The sequence below is a fragment of the Salvelinus alpinus genome, chromosome 2 (genome assembly GCF_045679555.1).
Source record: "Salvelinus alpinus chromosome 2, SLU_Salpinus.1, whole genome shotgun sequence".
NCBI lineage: Eukaryota > Metazoa > Chordata > Actinopteri > Salmoniformes > Salmonidae > Salvelinus > Salvelinus alpinus.
Window position 1 is genome coordinate 84,987,999 of NC_092087.1, and position 19,693 is coordinate 85,007,691.

General features: G+C 44.5%; 2 protein-coding genes across 3 annotated transcripts in view; one reads left to right on the forward strand and one right to left on the reverse strand.

The window, feature by feature from the left end:
• The first annotated feature begins 578 nt into the window (after window positions 1–578).
• LOC139545349 (BAR/IMD domain-containing adapter protein 2-like 2) lies at window positions 579–11,201 on the forward strand. Its single transcript, XM_071353028.1, has 14 exons — window positions 579–1,018; window positions 1,556–1,631; window positions 2,969–3,055; window positions 4,664–4,725; window positions 4,922–4,993; window positions 5,112–5,201; window positions 5,555–5,622; window positions 7,767–7,830; window positions 7,933–8,037; window positions 8,185–8,287; window positions 8,514–8,721; window positions 10,237–10,302; window positions 10,386–10,760; window positions 10,890–11,201. The coding sequence occupies exons 1-14, from the start codon at window positions 965–967 to the stop codon at window positions 10,963–10,965; spliced, it is 1,506 nt and encodes a 501-aa protein (XP_071209129.1). The 5' UTR covers window positions 579–964; the 3' UTR covers window positions 10,966–11,201.
• A 109-nt stretch (window positions 11,202–11,310) lies between these two features.
• Window positions 11,311–19,693, reverse strand: part of LOC139545320 (parvalbumin alpha) — a 49,278-nt gene continuing 40,895 nt past the window's right edge. For both annotated transcript variants that reach the window (XM_071352958.1, XM_071352966.1), the window contains 4 exons: window positions 13,402–13,473; window positions 12,824–12,956; window positions 12,217–12,326; window positions 11,311–12,129 (listed from right to left, as the gene is read on the reverse strand). In XM_071352958.1, coding sequence (XP_071209059.1) covers window positions 12,101–12,129; window positions 12,217–12,326; window positions 12,824–12,956; window positions 13,402–13,465 — 336 coding nt within the window. In that variant the 5' untranslated portion in view covers window positions 13,466–13,473 and the 3' untranslated portion in view covers window positions 11,311–12,100. The remainder of the gene's footprint in view (window positions 12,130–12,216; window positions 12,327–12,823; window positions 12,957–13,401; window positions 13,474–19,693) is intronic.

Below are 19,693 nucleotides of genomic sequence, written 5' to 3' on the forward strand. Positions count from 1 at the left end.
GTGCTCCTAATACTACATGTAGTGCTCCTAATACTACATGTAGTGCCCCTAATACTACATGTAGTGCTCCTAATACTACATGTAGTGCTCCTAATACTACATGTAGTGCTCCTAATACTACATGTAGTGCTCCTAATACTACATGTAGTGCCCCTAATACTACATGTAGTGCTCCTAATACTACATGTAGTGCTCCTAATACTACATGTAGTGCTCCTAATACTACATGTAGTGCTCCTAATACTACATGTAGTGCTCCTAATACTACATGTAGTCCCCCTAATACTACATGTAGTGCTCCTAATACTACATGTAGTGCTCCTAATACTACATGTAGTGCTCCTAATACTACATGTAGTGCTCCTAATACTACATGTAGTGCTCCTAATACTACATGTAGTGCTCCTAATACTACATGTAGTGCTCCTAATACTACATGTAGTGCCCCTAATACTACATGTAGTGCTCCTAATACAACATGTAGTGCCCCGAGTGTGAGCCTAGCTACCTACGTCCCACCCAGTTGGAACAGGTGATGTTTCCACCCTGATCCATCTATAATTCAGCTGACCCGGCCGTATCGGTGTCTCTTTCTCTTCTTCCCTCTGTAAAATTGGCATATGATGCAGGGATGAAGAGGCTGATTAACGAATGAGAGAAAGAGGGAGCGAGAGAAAGGAGCTATCACGATCACAGCAGGTTGTTATTGGTGGCAGAAAGAACAAGGGAACAACAAGGCAGAACGAGGAGTGGGTTAATAGCCAAGGGGACTTTCACTATCAAAAGAAAAGAAGCCTGTAACGGAATACGCTGATTAGTTCCTAGCTAGCCTACTACCAACTGTATTTTTCTTTATTTCTTGAAACTTTCAACTAGTACTCTGGAGTTTAAAGATAGTTTATTCATTTATTTTTCCTAATTGTTATTATACAGTTTTTGTCTTGTGGAAATCGAAGCGGTTACTATGTCGGGGGCGAACAGTGATCAGTTACATAAGTCTACATTGTCTGTTTACACGGTAAGTATATATTTTATGGTAGGCTAATACTATGGGGTTAGATTATTGAAATGTTGTTGTAAATAGAGTATTGGCAGTAATCTACCCCCATCTTTCACACTCCAATAATACTCTAAATGAGGGTGTGTTGGGGGGGGGGGTGTACAAAAACTTTCTGAAAAACATTTAACTGGGTGGTTCGAGCACTGAATTCTGATTGGCTGACAGCCGTTGTATATCAGTCCATATACCACGGATATGACAACTTTTATTTGTACTGCTCTAATTACGTTGGTAACCAGTTTATAATAGCAGTAAGGCACCTCAGGGGGTTTGTAATATGTGCCCAATATACCACGGCTAAGGGCTGTATCCAGGCACTCCACATTGCGTTGAGCTAAGAACAGCCCTTAGCCGTGGTATATTGGCCATATACCACGCCCCTTCGGACCTTATTGCTTAAATATACAACCACTTGTAGGCCCTACCTAACACAAGGCATAGCATTTAGTTTTGGCCAATAGTCCATGTTTGATTGTTCTGTGTTCTCTTCCATAGAACCTGATGGAACAGTTCAACCCAGGTCTACAGACGCTAGTTACATTAGGAAACAGCTATGTCAAGGCTTTCCAAGGTGTGTGTGTGTGTGTGTGTGTGTGTGTGTGTGTGTGTGTGTGTGTGTGTGTGTGTGTGTGTGTGTGAGTGAGTGTGTGTGAAAGTTAATACATAAGTATGCATTTGTGTCATTGTGTGTGGGGGTCATCCCTCTGACAAGTTCCCCAGACCTAGTTGGGCTAACATCATTGATGTCAGCATCCTTCCTCTGACTGATATAAACAGTACAAGGCATCTATCACAGGTCAGCTAGTTAGCAGGTAGATGTAACATGGTAAAGACAGGCCTGTTGCCCATAGAGGTAGAAGATAGCAGGTAGATGTAACATGGTACATAAAGGCCTGTTGCCCATAGAGGTAGAAGTTAGCAGGTAGATATAATATGGTAAAATAAAGGCCTGTTTCCCATAGAGGTAGAAGATAGCAGGTAGATGCAACATGGTAAGTAAAGGCCTGTTGACCATAAAGGTAGAAGATAGCAGGTAGATGTAACATGGTAAAGACAGGCCTGTTGACCCTAAAGGTAGAAGATAGCAGATAGATGTAACATGGTAAATAAAGGCCTGTTTCCCATAGATGTAGAAGATAGCAGGTAGATGGAACATGGTAAAGACAGGCCTGTTGCCCATAGAGGTAGAAGATAGCAGGTAGATGTAACATGGTAAATACAGGCCTGTTTCCCATAGAGATAGATGTAACATGGTAAAGACAGGCCTGTTGCCCATAGAGGTAGAAGATAGCAGGTAGATGTAACATGGTAAATAAAGGCCTGTTGCCCATAAAGGTAGAATATAGCAGGTAGATGTAACATGGTAAAGACAGGCCTGTTGCACATAGAGGTAAAATATAGCAGGTAGATGTAACATGGTAAATAAAGGCCTGTTGCCCATAGAGGTAGAAGATAGCAGGTAGATGTAACATGGAAAAGTGATGCCTGTTGCCCATAGAGGTAGAAAGACGGCTCATCTTTGTATCTGTGCCATGATGGCTTCTGTGACTTTAATATGGTGGAAGCCTTCATTGGCCATGTCCATGCTAAAACGGTTTCTATCCATCCAGAGTCCTCGTTCCACCCCTATGGATGTTACCTAACCATTGGGCTATTTATGGACCCAGTCTTACCTGTATCAGGAGTCCATCACCACAGGTGTTTTACTTATTGGGTCAATTGGTTGGGACAGTTAAGATATGATTACAAGGTTTGGTTTGTGTCATTATTGGGCTTGTGAGTTAATAGCTATAATGCTAACAGGTGTGTGTGTGTGTGTGTGTGTGTGTGTGTGTGTGTGTGTGTGTGTGTGTGTGTGTGTGTGTGTGTGTGTGTGTGTGTGTGTGTGTGTGTGTGTGCGCACTGCAGCCTTGGCTGTTACCAGTGAGGCCTACTTTAGTGCTGTAGCGAAGATGGGAGAACAGGCCCTTCACACACTCTCCTCTCGCTCACTTGGTAAGTGTGTGTGTATATCTGTCTACTGTACCATAGAACCAGCTATAATGGGCCAAACACAAACTGGGGCTATTTTAAAGGTAGACTCAGCGATATGACGTAGATGCAGAAAGTCAATAGCACAGTGGGTCAATTTATGTAACAACTAAGAGCGTTGATGCACGAGGATCAACTTCTCCGCTGTTTTGGTGCCCTGGCTACCACGCTGTGAACAGTGTGATGCGAACCTGTGCACATGCGCAGATACTGTGTGCGACTTTGAGAGCGAAGTCTTGCGTATCGCTCATCTCAATATCTGGGGTGTTACTCGTGACAACGTCATTTTGCTGAGTACCTTTAATGCAACCGCTGTGTCAGATTTCAAAAAAGCTTTACGGAAAAAGCACACCATGCAATAATCTGAGTACAGCGCTCAGACAACAAAACAAGCCATACAGATATCCACCATGTTGTGGAGTCAATAAAGTCAGAAATAGCATTATATATATTCACTTACCTTTGATGATCTTCATCAGAATGCACTCCCAGGAATCCCAGTTCCAAAATAAATGTTTGATTTGTTCGATAAAGTCCATCATTTATGTCCAAATACCTCCTTTTTGTTCGAGCGTTTAGTACACAATCCAAACTCACGATGCGTGGGCAGGTCCAGGCGAAAGTTCAGAAGAAAAGTCATATTACAGTTTGTAGAAACATGTCAAACTAAGTATAGAATCAATCTTTAGGATGTTTTTATCATAAATCTTCAATAATGTTCCAACCGGAGAATTCCTTTGTCTGTAGAAATGCAATGGAACACAGGTCGCTCTCATGCCACTCTGGCAGACCTCTGACTCATTCAGCTCCCATTCCCCCCTCCTTCACAGTAGAAGCATCAAACAAGGTTCAAAAAAGACTGTTGACATCTAGTGGAAGCATTAGGAAGTGCAATATGACCCCATAGACACTGTATATTCGATAGGCAAATAATATGCATATATTAGCAACTGGGACTGAGTAGCAGGCAGTTTACTCTGGGCACCTTATTCATCCAAGCTACTCAATACTGCCCCCCAGTCCCAAAGAAGTTAACTTCCTTAGCGTCTTTGAGTAACTTTGAGGTTGTTGTGGCAGGCGGTGTGTTTTACGATACTGGGTGAGATGAGAGCGGTCTAGAGGTTGATTTAAACTGAGCTTGGCACGCTGTTTTTTTGGAAGGACAGTCTAGCTCCTATGGTGCCAATAAATAGCAATAAGAACAGAGTTTACTGAGAGGTAAGGATGGAATGATCACACACACACACACACACACACACACACACACACACACACACACACACACACACACACACACACACACACACACACACACACACACACACACACACACAGTAGGCCAGTTGGGCTAATGAATTGAGTGCGGCTGAAAGACTGTCATCTATAATTCAAAGCAGCTACCTGATCCTCTCTTCATGGTCACACTGCTGCGCTGACCTTCTCACTTGGCTGACCGGCTGTAGCTACACTGTCATGCTCGCCTAGCTCTGACGCACGGCCCCATTCATTCCCTTTGAGATGCTATCATCATTTCTAATTGGTGATACTAATGTGTGTATGTGTGATCTACAGGAGATGTCCTGGTACAGATATCTGATACGCAGAGAAGACTCACAGCTGAGATGGAGGGAGTGGTCAGTATCTGTTTTATCTATGTCTATATGTTCCTGATACCATTTAGTGTCTTTATACCACCTATTTATCTATGTTTATTTACAATATGTCCATGCCACTGATTCCATCCATAGCCTGTGTGTGGACACTGCCATAGAGTGTAACATTTGTTTTTCTTCCCCCTCAGGGTGTAACGTTGTAATTCTTCCTCTTCAGTTTCGATGGTTCCAGGTAGAAGTTTTACAGGCCATGGAGAAGAATGTCAAGTTGGATGAAGAGTACATTGACGTGAGTATCTGGCAAGAGTGTGTGTGTGTTTCTTGCTGTATGTACGTGTGTGTGTGTGTGTGTGTGTGTGTGTGCATGTGTGCGTTTACTAACACACACTCCTGTATCTCTTCCACAGGGCAGTCGCAGGGTGTATGAGCTGGAGGTGAGGAACCAGGCAGAAGCTCTGGAGAGACAGCTGAGAAGAGGTGCCTTCAGAGACTCACTGGTACGCACACACACACAACATCATGGACACTCTTACTGACACTTGTGGCTGCTTCGCCTGATGTATCGTCCTATTTTTTATTTTTAATCCCAGCCCCCGCTCCCACAGGAGGTATTTTGTCTTTTGGCAGGCCATCATTGTAAATAAGAATTTGTTCTTAACTGACTTGCCTAGTTAAAACATAAAATAATAAAGACACACACCACACACACACACACACACACACACTCCTTACAGTTAAATCAGACACTGTCCAACACTACCACATTCCACACAGTAATGGTCTGTGTGTGTGTGTGTGTGTGTGTGTGTGTGTGTGTGTGTGTGTGTGTGTGTGTGTGTGTGTTCTCTAGGAGAACAGTGAGTACATGCAGTACCTGAGACAGAGTCAACATGACATTATGAAGGAGGAGGAAAGGAGGTCAGTCTTTAATATTAGTAATACATTACCAACACAATTACTATTAGGACCATTAGTAATACATTACCAACACAATTACTATTAGGACCATTAGTAATACATTACCAACACAATTACTATTAGGACCATTAGTAATACATTACCAACACAATTACTATTAGGACCATTAGTAATACATTACCAACACAATTACTATTAGGACCATTAGTAATACATTACCAACACAATTACTATTAGGACCATTAGTAATACATTACCAACACAATTACTATTAGGACCATTAGTAATACATTACCAACACAATTACTATTAGGACCATTAGTAATACATTACCAACACAATTACTATTAGGACCATTAGTAATACATTACCAACACAATTACTATTAGGACCATTAGTAATACATTACCAACACAATTACTATTAGGACCATTAGTAATACATTACCAACACAATTACTATTAGGACCATTAGTAATACATTACCAACACAATTACTATTAGGACCATTAGTAATACATTACCAACACAATTACTATTAGGACCATTAGTAATACATTACCAACACAATTACTATTAGGACCATTAGTAATACATTACCAACACAATTACTATTAGAACCATTAGTAATACATTACCAACACAATTACTATTAGGACCATTAGTAATACATTACCAACACAATTACTATTAGGACCATTAGTAATACATTACCAACACAATTACTATTAGGACCATTAGTAATACATTACCAACACAATTACTATTAGGACCATTAGTAATACATTACCAACACAATTACTATTAGGACCATTAGTAATACATTACCAACACAATTACTATTAGGACCATTAGTAATACATTACCAACACAATTACTATTAGGACCATTAGTAATACATTACCAACACAATTACTATTAGGACCATTAGTAATACATTACCAACACAATTACTATTAGGACCATTAGTAATACATTACCAACACAATTACTATTAGGACCATTAGTAATACATTACCAACACAATTACTATTAGGACCATTAGTAATACATTACCAACACAATTACTATTAGGACCATTAGTAATACATTACCAACACAATTACTATTAGGACCATTAGTAATACATTACCAACACAATTACTATTAGGACCATTAGTAATACATTACCAACACAATTACTATTAGGACCATTAGTAATACATTACCAACACAATTACTATTAGGACCATTAGTAATACATTACCAACACAATTACTATTAGGACCATTAGTAATACATTACCAACACAATTACTATTAGGACCATTAGTAATACATTACCAACACAATTACTATTAGGACCATTAGTAATACATTACCAACACAATTACTATTAGGACCATTAGTAATACATTACCAACACAATTACTATTAGGACCATTAGTAATACATTACCAACACAATTACTATTAGGACCATTAGTAATACATTACCAACACAATTACTATTAGGACCATTAGTAATACATTACCAACACAATTACTATTAGGACCATTAGTAATACATTACCAACACAATTACTATTAGGACCATTAGTAATACATTACCAACACAATTACTATTAGGACCATTAATAATACATTACCAACACAATTACTATTAGGACCATTAGTAATACATTACCAACACAATTACTATTAGGACCATTAGTAATACATTACCAACACAATTACTATTAGGACCATTAGTAATACATTACCAACACAATTACTATTAGGACCATTAGTAATACATTACCAACACAATTACTATTAGGACCATTAGTAATACATTACCAACACAATTACTATTAGGACCATTAGTAATACATTACCAACACAATTACTATTAGGACCATTAGTAATACATTACCAACACAATTACTATTAGGACCATTAGTAATACATTACCAACACAATTACTATTAGGACCATTAGTAATACATTACCAACACAATTACTATTAGGACCATTAGTAATACATTACCAACACAATTACTATTAGGACCATTAGTAATACATTACCAACACAATTACTATTAGGACCATTAGTAATACATTACCAACACAATTACTATTAGGACCATTATCATGATGATGAATATGATGCCGGTTGTTATTATTAGGTATCGCTTCCTGGCAGAGAAACACTGCGGACTGACACAGTCACTGCTCTTCCTCATCAACAAGGTACACACACACACATGTTTATGTCAAAAACGGGGACGTCAGAAACCTTTACAAACCCACACACACAGGTAGTGTTCTGAAATGTCCCCATCTCTCCCCCAGACAGGGGCTTCCCTACAGCAGAAGGCTGATGGATGGAAGGAGAAAGTGAACGAGACACGAGGCTCCAGACCCCGTAGCCCCACCCACCCTGACCAGGAAGAACAGGTTAGAGACCCCGTAGCCCCACCCACCCTGACCAGGAAGAACAGGTTAGAGACCCCGTAGCCCCGCCCACCCTGACCAGGAGGAACAAGTTAGAGACAAGTATTCCACCCAACCAATCAACCTTCCCCCGTCTTCCTCTCTCCTCAGCTGTGTGGCTCAGTGAGCTCTCTGCTGCAGACAGTAGATGAGGACATAGACATGTCTTGGGCCAGGAGAGAACAGCAGGCCCTGGGGAGAGTGCCCTCTAGAGGTGGGATGACTACACTGCACCCCCAAAGAACAGGGTTATATTTAGTCAATCAGCTACACTACTCACATGTGTGGTGTTATTGTATTCATTTAGTGCATAGCAGGGAAATGTTTTGGTTGATACCGTGGGGATTTTTCATTGGATAAACTTTTCTCCATCCATCTCTCTTCTCCTTCTCCGTCCATATTCCTTCCCCATCATCCTCTCTACCCCCTTCCTACCCCAGCCCCGTCCCCCCTCCACAGCCGATCCCGCTCCTCCTCAGTGGGTGAGTCTCTGGGTCTGGGTGGGGGTAGGACCATGAGAGCCCTGGTGTCCCACCCGCCCTCCTCCAACCCCAAACTCCTACCCTTCACTCGGGGAGAGATGGTTACCGTGTTGGTCCAGGAGCCGAGGAATGGGTGGCTGTATGGAAGAACGGATAGCAGCCTACGGTAGGGGATAGTGGATAACAGACTACGGTCGGGGATAGTGGATAACAGACTATGGTAAGGGATAGTGGATAACAGACTACGGTCGGGGATAGTGGATAACAGACTATGGTAAGGGATAGTGGATAACAGACTACGGTCGGGGATAGTGGATAACAGACTATGGTAGGGGACAGTGGATAACAGACTATGGTAGGGGACAGTGGATAGCAGGCTATTGTAGGGGACAGTGGATAGCAGGCTATGGTAGGGGACAGTGGATAACAGACTATGGTAGGGGACAGTGGATAACAGACTATGGTAGGGGACAGTGGATAACAGACTATGGTAGGGGACAGTGGATAGCAGGCTATGGTAGGGGACAGTGGATAGCAGGCTATGGTAGGGGACAGTGGATAACAGACTATGGTAGGGGACAGTGGATAACAGACTATGGTAGGGGACAGTGGATAACAGACTATGGTAGGGGACAGTGGATAGCAGGCTATGGTAGGGGACAGTGAATAGCAGGCTATGGTAGGGGACAGTGGATAACAGACTATGGTAGGGGACAGTGGATAACAGACTATGGCAGGGGACAGTGGATAACAGACTATGGTAGGGGACAGTGGATAGCAGGCTATGGTAGGGGACAGTGGATAGCAGGCTATGGTAGGGGACAGTGGATAACAGACTATGGTAGGGGACAGTGGATGACAGACTATGGTAGGGGACAGTGGATAACAGACTATGGTAGGGGACAGTGGATAACAGACTATGGTAGGGGACAGTGGATAACAGACTATGGTAGGGGACAGTGGATAACAGGCTATGGTAGGGGACAGTGGATAACAGGCTATGGTAGGGGACAGTGGATAGCAGGCTATGGTAGGGGACAGTGGATAACAGACTATGGTAGGGGACAGTGGATAACAGACTATGGTAGGGGACAGTGGATAACAGACTATGGTAGGGGACAGTGGATAACAGACTATGGTAGGGGACAGTGGATAACAGACTATGGTAGGGGACAGTGGATAACAGGCTATGGTAGGGGACAGTGGATAGCAGACTATGGTAGGGGATAGTGGATAGCAGACTATGGTAGGGGACAGTGGATAACAGACTATGGTAGGGGACAGTAGATAGCAGGCTATGGTAGGGGACAGTGGATAGCAGGCTATGGCAGGGGACAGTGGATAACAGACTATGGTAGGGGACAGTGGATAATAGACTATGGTAGGGGACAGTGGATAACAGACTATGGTAGGGGACAGTGGATAGCAGGCTATGGTAGGGGACAGTGGATAGCAGGCTATGGTAGGGGACAGTGGATAACAGCAAGGCCCATTATGATTAATTCCTTTGTTTGTCTGTTTGCTTGTTCCTTTATCCATCCATCATTCATTCATTCCTATGTGGGTAGATGGCTGGCTGGGAAAACAGTGGACTTTATCTAGGAACTTGCCTGTTCCAGTATTTAGGCCATTGTTGTGTTTGCTAATATTCCTCTGGTCTCTCTCTCTGTTGTTCCAATAGCCAGGGCTGGTTCCCAGCAGCTTATGTTGCTTCTATTGAGGACTTCTCTAACCTCTTGGGGTCCAGGTATGTCAATCAATCAATGAATCAATCAATCAATCAATCAATCAATCAATCAATATGATCATATCTGACATTTGACCCTCCAGTGGCACTTCCTTGAGGAGCCACAGCATGAACAACCTATTGGATCCCTCTGACACCTCCATGGACCAATCAGAAAAGGCCTACGGTGATGTCGCGCCCCCTGCCACACCCACTCGCAGGGCCTCCGTCGACTTCCGACCAATCTCTCCCCTCCCTGAGAGGATGGCAGAACCAGAGATTGTGACGAGAACAAATAGCCTGAAGGGCTATAGCGAGCTCCCGCCCCCTCCTCCTCCGCCCCCGCCACCCCCTCAGCCAACAACAATGCTCCGGAGGGGGTCAGCTGACTTTCGACCAATCCAGCCTACTTTCCCGGAGAGGACAGCAGAGTCATTATCACCCCTTGGAGCTTCTGGAGAAAACCTACTCTTTCCCAGGTAGGAGGTGTGTGTGAGTGTGTGTCAGTGTGTGTCAGTGTGTGTCAGTGTTTGTGTGTGTGTGCCTGCTGTGATGTTTGTCATTAGTGTTGAGTGCTAGTTGTTTACATGTCACCTGATCTGTTGCAGGGGAACCAATCCCTTTGCGACAGTGAAGCTTAAACCAACAACCACCAATGACAGATCAGCACCCAGGACCCACTGACCAATCAGCAGAGATGTAGACGTCAAGAAAAGCTAACGTCCTTGAGTTTGACATTGCGTCTATTTTTAGAGAAATTATGTAGATCATCTAATCGTGTAAAAAAAAATATATTTATTTGTACTATTATGCGATTTAAGAATAGCACTTTGTCACATTGTTTGTGTGTTTCGATAGATTTTCCAATGGTTTACTAATTGTTCGATCTAGGATGCTTTTATTGTGAAATAGATACTTTTATTTTGAAAATATCTAAATGAATCGTCTCATTTGTGCATTCCTTGTTCTACAGTATATTAGTGTCCAGTCTAGTTTATATTAAATCATTAAATAAGAATAAATGAAATAGTCATTTTACTCAAGGTGTTTTATTTCTTATTATTTCTTAATTTGAATCATTTCTCTCTCTTCACCACTCTACCTCTTTATTTATACATCTCATCACCAGACGAGAGAGGAAGGAATGGAGGGAGGGAGGAAAGGAGGGAGGGTACAAGTATGTGTGAGGTGGAAAAAATAAAGAATGAGAGACACAGGTTGTATAGGGTTCAGTCCCCCAAAAATGGCACACTATTAAAAATAGCACCCTATTCCCTTTTGTCAGTAGTGCACTATAAAGGGAATAGGGTGCCATTTGGGCAAGGAGACATAGGGTCCATAGACGGCTAGGGAGGAAAGGGAAGGTTTCTGGTACATTATATCTACAGTAAAGGTTTTCTTTTAAAATGAGACAGTCATGACATTTTCAAATCAAAACAGAACATATATACAGTATGTTGGTACAGTAGAAAAACATACAGATAAATACAGAAGTGCTTGTTGGGTAGTCCCCACTCTACCTCCCCCTGGTGGACGTCTCTGGTACTGTTTCGGTTAGAGAGACTGGGCCTGTGCGGTGTAGGGTGAAGTAGCCTTGACGCTGATCTTGGGTCAGTTGGCATTTTACCCCCACTAATGGTTAAGGTTAGGATTGGGGTAGGTGATCCTAGATCTGTGTCGAGGAGAAACTTCACCCTGGACTGGATTGTGCTTTTTGGGTGATGATGGGGGGGAGGGGAGGGGGGGGCTTAGAGGGGGGAGATTGCATTTAAAACATGAATTCGCAGGGGAGGAGAAAGGGGGAGACTAGAGGTGCTCTTTACACCTCATGGACCAAGACTTCAAACTCTGGAAAAGAGAAGAGGAGGACAACATTAAGATCCTCTGGGAATGACTCAGCATTTCATTCCGTTATCATCCTATCACCTCTCTCACCGTCGATGCCGATCTTTCCGTCTCCGTCCTTGTCGGCGGCATTAAGGAAGGCTTTGGTCTCGGCGTCGGTCAGGTCTCTGCCGTCCTCAGCGAAACTCTTCAGCACAAACCTGAGGTAGAAGAGAGTTCAAAGGTTAGGGGTCAAGATTAAGGAGCTGCGTGTGTGTGTGTCTGCTGTTCTCAGCAAAACCTTTCAGTACGAACCTGAGGTCAGAGATTTAGCGTGAAGAAAAAATGTATTAAGCTAGGACTGCAAAATCCTGTTTCCTTTCCCCACAATTTCTAGGTTTTCCAGATATCACGTTTGGACGATTCCTGGATTTACTGCTTATTCCATCCTGACGCCAGGGATCTTCCAATCAGGATTTCTGGAACACCTCGGCATTTTGGAAAAGTTACCGGAATTTTGCAACCCTATATTGGGCATGCATTCTAAACGGTATGCCAGCTTGTAAATTGGAAAATAGCCACACATTCACATCTGATGGATGTGTGTGTGTGCACCTGTCCATGTGTGTCTTTGGTATGAGTCTATGTGCGTGTGTGTGTGCCTGTAGTGTAGGTGTGTGTGTGTGTGTCCGTCTACGTGTATCTCTCTTCCTCTTACTTGAGCTCCTCCTCCTCAATGAATCCACTCTGGTCAGCATCAATAGCCTGGAACACCTTCTTGACATTGTCAGGAGTCATGGCCTTCAGGCCCACCAGAGCAAAGAACTTCTTATGGTCGAAGGAACCCTCCGCTGGACACACAGGTACGCACATGCACACACACACACACACACGGACAGGTCATTACACAGATACACACGCACACACGGACAGGTCAGCACACAGATACACACGCACAGACAGGTACGCACACATGGACAGGTAAGCACACACACACATACATATACGCGTGCAGGTATGCACACACACACACACACACACACACACACACACACACACACACACACACGGACAGGTAAGCACAGACACATACACACACGGACAGGTACGCACACACACATACATACATACACAAACGCACAGGTACGCACACACACATACACACACACACGGACAGGTAAGCACACACAGGCACATGGACAGGGAGGGAGGAGACAGGAAGAGAGAACGGAGAGAGATATGTTATATTATTTTCAAAAGATTTGGTTTGGTTTTCAACAGTGAACTTGTGCTCACCTTTGACTGCATCAAGGGCCTTCTGAATATCATCAGCTTTCAAAAAATCTTTCAAAGCGGCCATCTTGGTAACTGAGGGGAGAGAGAGAGGTTTATGAATATATAATAGGAATAGCATAAATGAGGCGCTAGGACAAAGTGTTTAGTGTCAATTCCAAGGTTATCTTGAGCCCTGAGACCTTGGCTGAGGAACAGGACAGACAGAGATACACAGACCACTGTCTCTGGACTGTGGTGATGTAAAGCACCATGAATAGTGTCTGGCAGACACAAAGTAAGGACAGTGGATGTAAGGACACACTGGAGAGGAGGGGGAGAGAAGAGGACAGGAGGAGAGAGGGAAGAAAAAGAGAGGAGAGGAACAGCATCAGAGTTTGGCCAGTGACCATGAGCTGGGCTCTATATCGTTCTGGCACTCAACGGACACACAACTGAACTTGGCAGAGGAAGGGAGGATGGGAGAAAGGAGAGGGGAGGATGGGAGAAAGGAGAGGGGAGGAGGGGAGAAAAGAGACGGGAGGATGGTAGAAAGGAGAGGGGAGGAGGGTAGAAAGGAGGGGAGGAGGGTAGAAAGGAGGGTAGAAAGGAGGGGAGGGTAGAGAGGGGAGAAAGGAGAGATGAGGGGAGGAGGGGAGGAGGGTAGAAAGGAGGGGAGGGTAGAGGAGGGGAGGAGGGTAGAAAGGAGGGGAGGAGGGTAGAAAGGAGGGGAGGGTAGAGGAGGGGAGGAGGGTAGAAAGGAGGGGAGGGTAGAGGAGGGGAGGAGGGTAGAAAGGAAGGGAGGAGGGTAGAAAGGAGGGGAGGAGGGTAGAAAGGAGGGGAGGGTAGAGGAGGGGAGGAGGGTAGAAAGGAGGGGAGGAGGGTAGAAAGGAGGGGAGGGTAGAGGAGGGGAGGAGGGTAGAAAGGAGGGGAGGAGGGTAGAAAGGAGGGGAGGGTAGAGAGGAGGGGAGGAGGGGAGGATGGTAGAAAGGAAGGGAGGGTAGAGGAGGGGAGGAGGGTAGAGGAGGGGAGGAGGGTAGAAAGGAGGGGAGGGTAGAGGAGGGGAGGAGGGTAGAAAGGAGGGGAGGGGAGAGGAGGAGAGATGAGGGGAGGAGGGGAGAAAGGAGGGGAGGGTAGAGGAGGGGAGGGGAGAAAGGGGAGAGGAGGGGAGAAAGGAGAGATGAGGGGAGGAGGGGAGAAAGGGGAGAGGAGGGGAGAAAGGAGAGATGAGGGGAGAAAGGGGAGAGGAGGGGAGAAAGGAGAGATGAGGGGAGAAAGGGGAGAAAGGGGAGAGGAGGGGAGAAAGCTGACCAAAGGCCATATTTGGTAATATAAGACGCAGCATAAATAATGATTGTGAACAGAGGTGCAATGATAATCAACAAGATACTTCCCAAGACAAATCTTAGAAGAAAGCATATGACTACCGCTCTCTCAAAATGGAGCCAGAGTCCTATTGCCTCACATTTACAAGTTCACCCAGCTCTATTTGATCATGGCAGTTGTAGTGTCCTGGGTGTGTCCTGTGTCCCAGTGTCCTGGGTGCACAGTTTTGAAGCGTTTGTGAAATCATTCCTGCATTGCCTTAAATTGCTCAACAGATGTCAGTAAAGAGCCAGACAGATATCCCTTAATAACTACTCAGTACAACAGAGAGTCTCCCAATAGTCTCCAGCAGCATCCTTTCCCTCGCCTGCAATAATGCAACAAGACATTGAAAGATACATTGGTGGAAGCCGTCAGAGGGACATTCTGTCTGACTCTGTCTAATCATTCTACATAAGGACGAGGCCATGGGGTGAGGAAGCCTCTATATTACTGAGATACAGCCTGATTAGGCTAGTGACATGGTGGATAGAGTCTAGTGACACGGAGGTGGATAGAGTCTAGTGACACGGAGGTGGATAGAGTCTAGTGACACGGAGGTGGATAGAGTCTAGTGACACGGAGGTGGATAGAGTCTATTGACATGGAGGTGGATAGAGTCTATTGACATGGAGGTGGATAGAGTCTATTGACATGGAGGTGGATAGAGTCTATTGACATGGAGGTGGATAGAGTCTATTGACATGGAGGTGGATAGAGTCTATTGACATGGAGGTGGATAGAGTCTATTGACATGGAGGTGGATAGAGTCTATTGACATGGAGGTGGATAGAGTCTATTGACATGGAGGTGGATAGAGTCTATTGACATGGAGGTGGATAGAGTCTATTGACGGAGGTGGATAGAGTCTAGTGACATGGAGGTGATAAGAGTCTAGTGACATGGAGGTGGATAGTCTAGTGACATGGAGGTGGATAGAGTCTATTGACATGGAGGTGGATAGAGTCTATTGACATGGAGGTGGATAGAGTCTATTGACATGGAGGTGGATAGAGTCTATTGACATGGAGGTGGATAGAGTCTAGTGACATGGAGGTGGATAGAGTCTATTGACATGGAGGTGGATAGAGTCTAGTGACATGGAGGTGGATAGAGTCTAGTGACATGGAGGTGGATAGTCTATTGACGGAGGTGGATAGAGTCTAGTGACATGGAGGTGGATAGTCTAGTGACATGGAGGTGGATAGAGTCTAGTGACATGGAGGTGGATAGAGTCTATTGACACGGAGGTGGATAGAGTCTATTGACACGGAGGTGGATAGAGTCTAGTGACGTGGAGGTGGATAGAGTCTAGTGACATGGAGGTGGATAGAGTCTAGTGACGTGGAGGTGGATAGAGTCTAGTGACGTGGAGGTGGATAGAGTCTATTGACATGGAGGTGGATAGAGTCTATTGACACGGAGGTGGATAGAGTCTAGTGACGTGGAGGTGGATAGAGTCTAGTGACATGGAGGTGGATAGAGTCTATTGACACGGAGGTGGATAGAGTCTAGTGACGTGGAGGTGGATAGAGTCTAGTGACGTGGAGGTGGATAGAGTCTAGTGACGTGGAGGTGGATAGAGTCTAGTGACGTGGAGGTGGATAGAGTCTAGTGACGTGGAGGTGGATAGAGTCTAGTGACATGGAGGTGGATAGAGTCTAGTGACATGGCGGTGGATAGAGTCTAGTGACATGGCGGTGGATAGAGTCTAGTGACATGGCGGTGGATAGAGTCTAGTGACATGGAGGTGGATAGAGTCTAGTGACGTGGAGGTGGATAGAGTCTAGTGACGGAGTTGGATAGAGTCTAGTGACACGGAGGTGGATAGAGTCTAGTGACGCGGAGATGGATAGAGTCTATTGACATGGAGGTGGATAGAGTCTAGTGACATGGCGGTGGATAGAGTCTAGTGACACGGAGGTGGATAGAGTCTAGTGACACGGTGGTGGATAGAGTCTAGTGACATGGAGGTGGATAGAGTCTAGTGACACGGAGGTGGATAGAGTCTAGTGACACGGTGGTGGATAGAGTCTAGTGACGTGGAGGTGGATAGAGTCTAGTGACGGAGGTGGATAGAGTCCAGTGACACGGAGGTGGATAGAGTCTAGTGACATGGAGGTGGATAGAGTCTAGTGTGTGTTAGATATTACTTCTTAGATATTACTGCTCTGTTTGAGCTGTGTGTTTGTGTGTGCGCATGTATGTGTGTTCCTGTGTTTGTGTGTGTATGCTTGTGTGTCTCTGTGTGTGTGTGTGTGGTTGTGTGTATGGTTTTGCGTGTGTGTGGTTGTGTGTATGGTTTTGTGTGTGTATGGTTGTGTGTCTCTGTGTGTGTGTGTGTGGTTGTGTGTATGGTTTTGCGTGTGTATGGTTGTGTGGTTGTGTGTATGGTTTTGTGTGTGTATGGTTGTGTGTGTGTGTACGTGTGGGTAAGTCAGTGCCAGAGCTTCTGTAAATTTGCATAAGTATTTGATGCTTTTGCTGGTGTGTGTGTGTGTGTGGTTTTGTGTGTGTGTGTATGGTTGTATGTATGGTTTTGTGTGTGAATGGTTGTGTGTGTGTTCAGAAGTGTCTCAGAGGCATGGTTTTGATACCCTGGCAGAAAAGTCTATGAGGAGACTGTGACTAATTAAATGTGAAAATAGCTCTCTCTCTCTCTCTCTCTCTCTCCGCTCTCACTCTCGCTCTCTCTCTCTCTTGCTTTCTCTCTCTCTCTTGCTCCCCCCCCCCCCCCTCTATCTCGCCCCCTCCTCTCTCTTCCTTGGTAACAAATATATTTTGAAATCTAACTGTGTCCATCTGTCTGTGTGTTGGACTTTGGTAGCAGTTCTATAAATAGTACAGTATGGACCAAGACATCCGCCAAGGACGCAGCCAAGTTCCATATCTCTCATATCTCCCATGTCTCATATCTTCTATATTTAGGAGGCGATAAGCAGGAAATCTTGAAATCCACCAAGCAAGATTTCTGGAGAAGCTAAGAGTTTGGGGAAAGTTCCCGAATATTGTAACCCTGCCGATAGTATCTCTTTATGTGTCCTGTATCTTCTATATATTCCAGGTCTCTTGTGGCTTCTGTGTCCTCCAGGTATGTTGATGGTCATCATGATGTTAGCATGTTAGCATGTTGTCATGCTTGTGGCTAAGGGGTGTGGCACATGAACCTCAGTCATCTTTGGCATCTACATACGTGTGTGTGTGTGTGTGTGTGTGTGTGTGTGTGTGTGTGTGTGTGTGTGTGTGTGTGTGTGTGTGTGTGTGTGTGTGTGTGTGGTGTGTCAGGAGTAAAATAACTTGTGTTTCACAGCAAGTCACTAACCCAACCCTTATAGTATGTATATTGAATCAACAGCTACACTTATGAGGTAAAACAAGCTGTTTGACAGCAACCTAACCCTTCTAGCAGTACGGGGTTACCAGTGGCATCTACATAGGTTTCAACACTACCTAACCCTTCTAGCAGTATGGGGTTACCAGTGGCATCTACATAGGTTTCAACACTACCTAACCCTTCTAGCAGTACGGGGTTACCAGTGGCATCTACATAGGTTTCAACACTACCTAACCCTTCTAGCAGTACGGGGTTACCAGTGGCATCTACATAGGTTTCAACACTACCTAACCCTTCTAGCAGTATGGGGTTACCAGTGGCATCTACATAGGTTTCAACACAACCTAACCCTTCTAGCAGTACGGGGTTATCAGTGGCATCTACATAGGTTTCAACACTACCTAACCCATCTAGCAGTACGGGGTTACCAGTGGCATCTACATAGGTTTCAACACTACCTAACCCTTCTAGCAGTACGGGGTTACCAGTGGCATCTACATAGGTTTCAACACTACCTAACCCTTCTAGCAGTATGGGGTTACCAGTGGCATCTACATAGGTTTCAACACTACCTAACCCTTCTAGCAGTATGGGGTTACCAGTGGCATCTACATAGGTTTCAACACTACCTAACCCTTCTAGCAGTATGGGGTTACCAGTGGCATCTACATAGGTTTCAACACTACCTAACCCTTCTAGCAGTATGGGGTTACCAGTGGCATCTACATAGGTTTCAACACTACCTAACCCTTCTAGCAGTATGGGGTTACCAGTGGCATCTACATAGGTTTCAACACTACCTAACCCTTCTAGCAGTATGGGGTTACCAGTGGCATCTACATAGGTTTCAACACTACCTAACCCTTCTAGCAGTATGGGGTTACCAGTGGCATCTACATAGGTTTCAACACTACCTAACCCTTCTAGCAGTTCGGGGTTACCAGTGGCATCTACATAGGTTTCAACACCACCTAACCCTTCTAGCAGTATGGGGTTACCAGTGACATCTACATAGGTTTCAACACTACCTAACCCTTCTAGCAGTACGGGGTTACCAGTGGCATCTACATAGGTTTCAACACTACCTAACCCTTCTAGCAGTATGGGGTTACCATTTACATTTACATTTAAGTCATTTAGCAGACGCTCTTATCCAGAGCGACTTACCAGTGACATCTACATAGGTTTCAACACTACCTAACCCTTCTAGCAGTACGGGGTTACCAGTGGCATCTACATAGGTTTCAACACTACCTAACCCTTCTAGCAGTATGGGGTTACCAGTGGCATCTACATAGGTTTCAACACTACCTAACCCTTCTAGCAGTACGGGGTTACCAGTGGCATCTACATAGGTTTCAACACTACCTAACCCTTCTAGCAGTACGGGGTTACCAGTGGCATCTACATAGGTTTCAACACCACCTAACCCTTCTAGCAGTACGGGGTTACCAGTGGCATCTACATAGGTTTCAACACTACCCTAGAATCTTTAACAGTTCATCTTACACTTCATCACAGGTAAAACAAGTTAACGTTGATCTTTGACATGTACTCATGTTTCAAACCCTTCTAGAGTGTTAACAGTTCCACTTCATCACAGGTAAAACAAGTTAA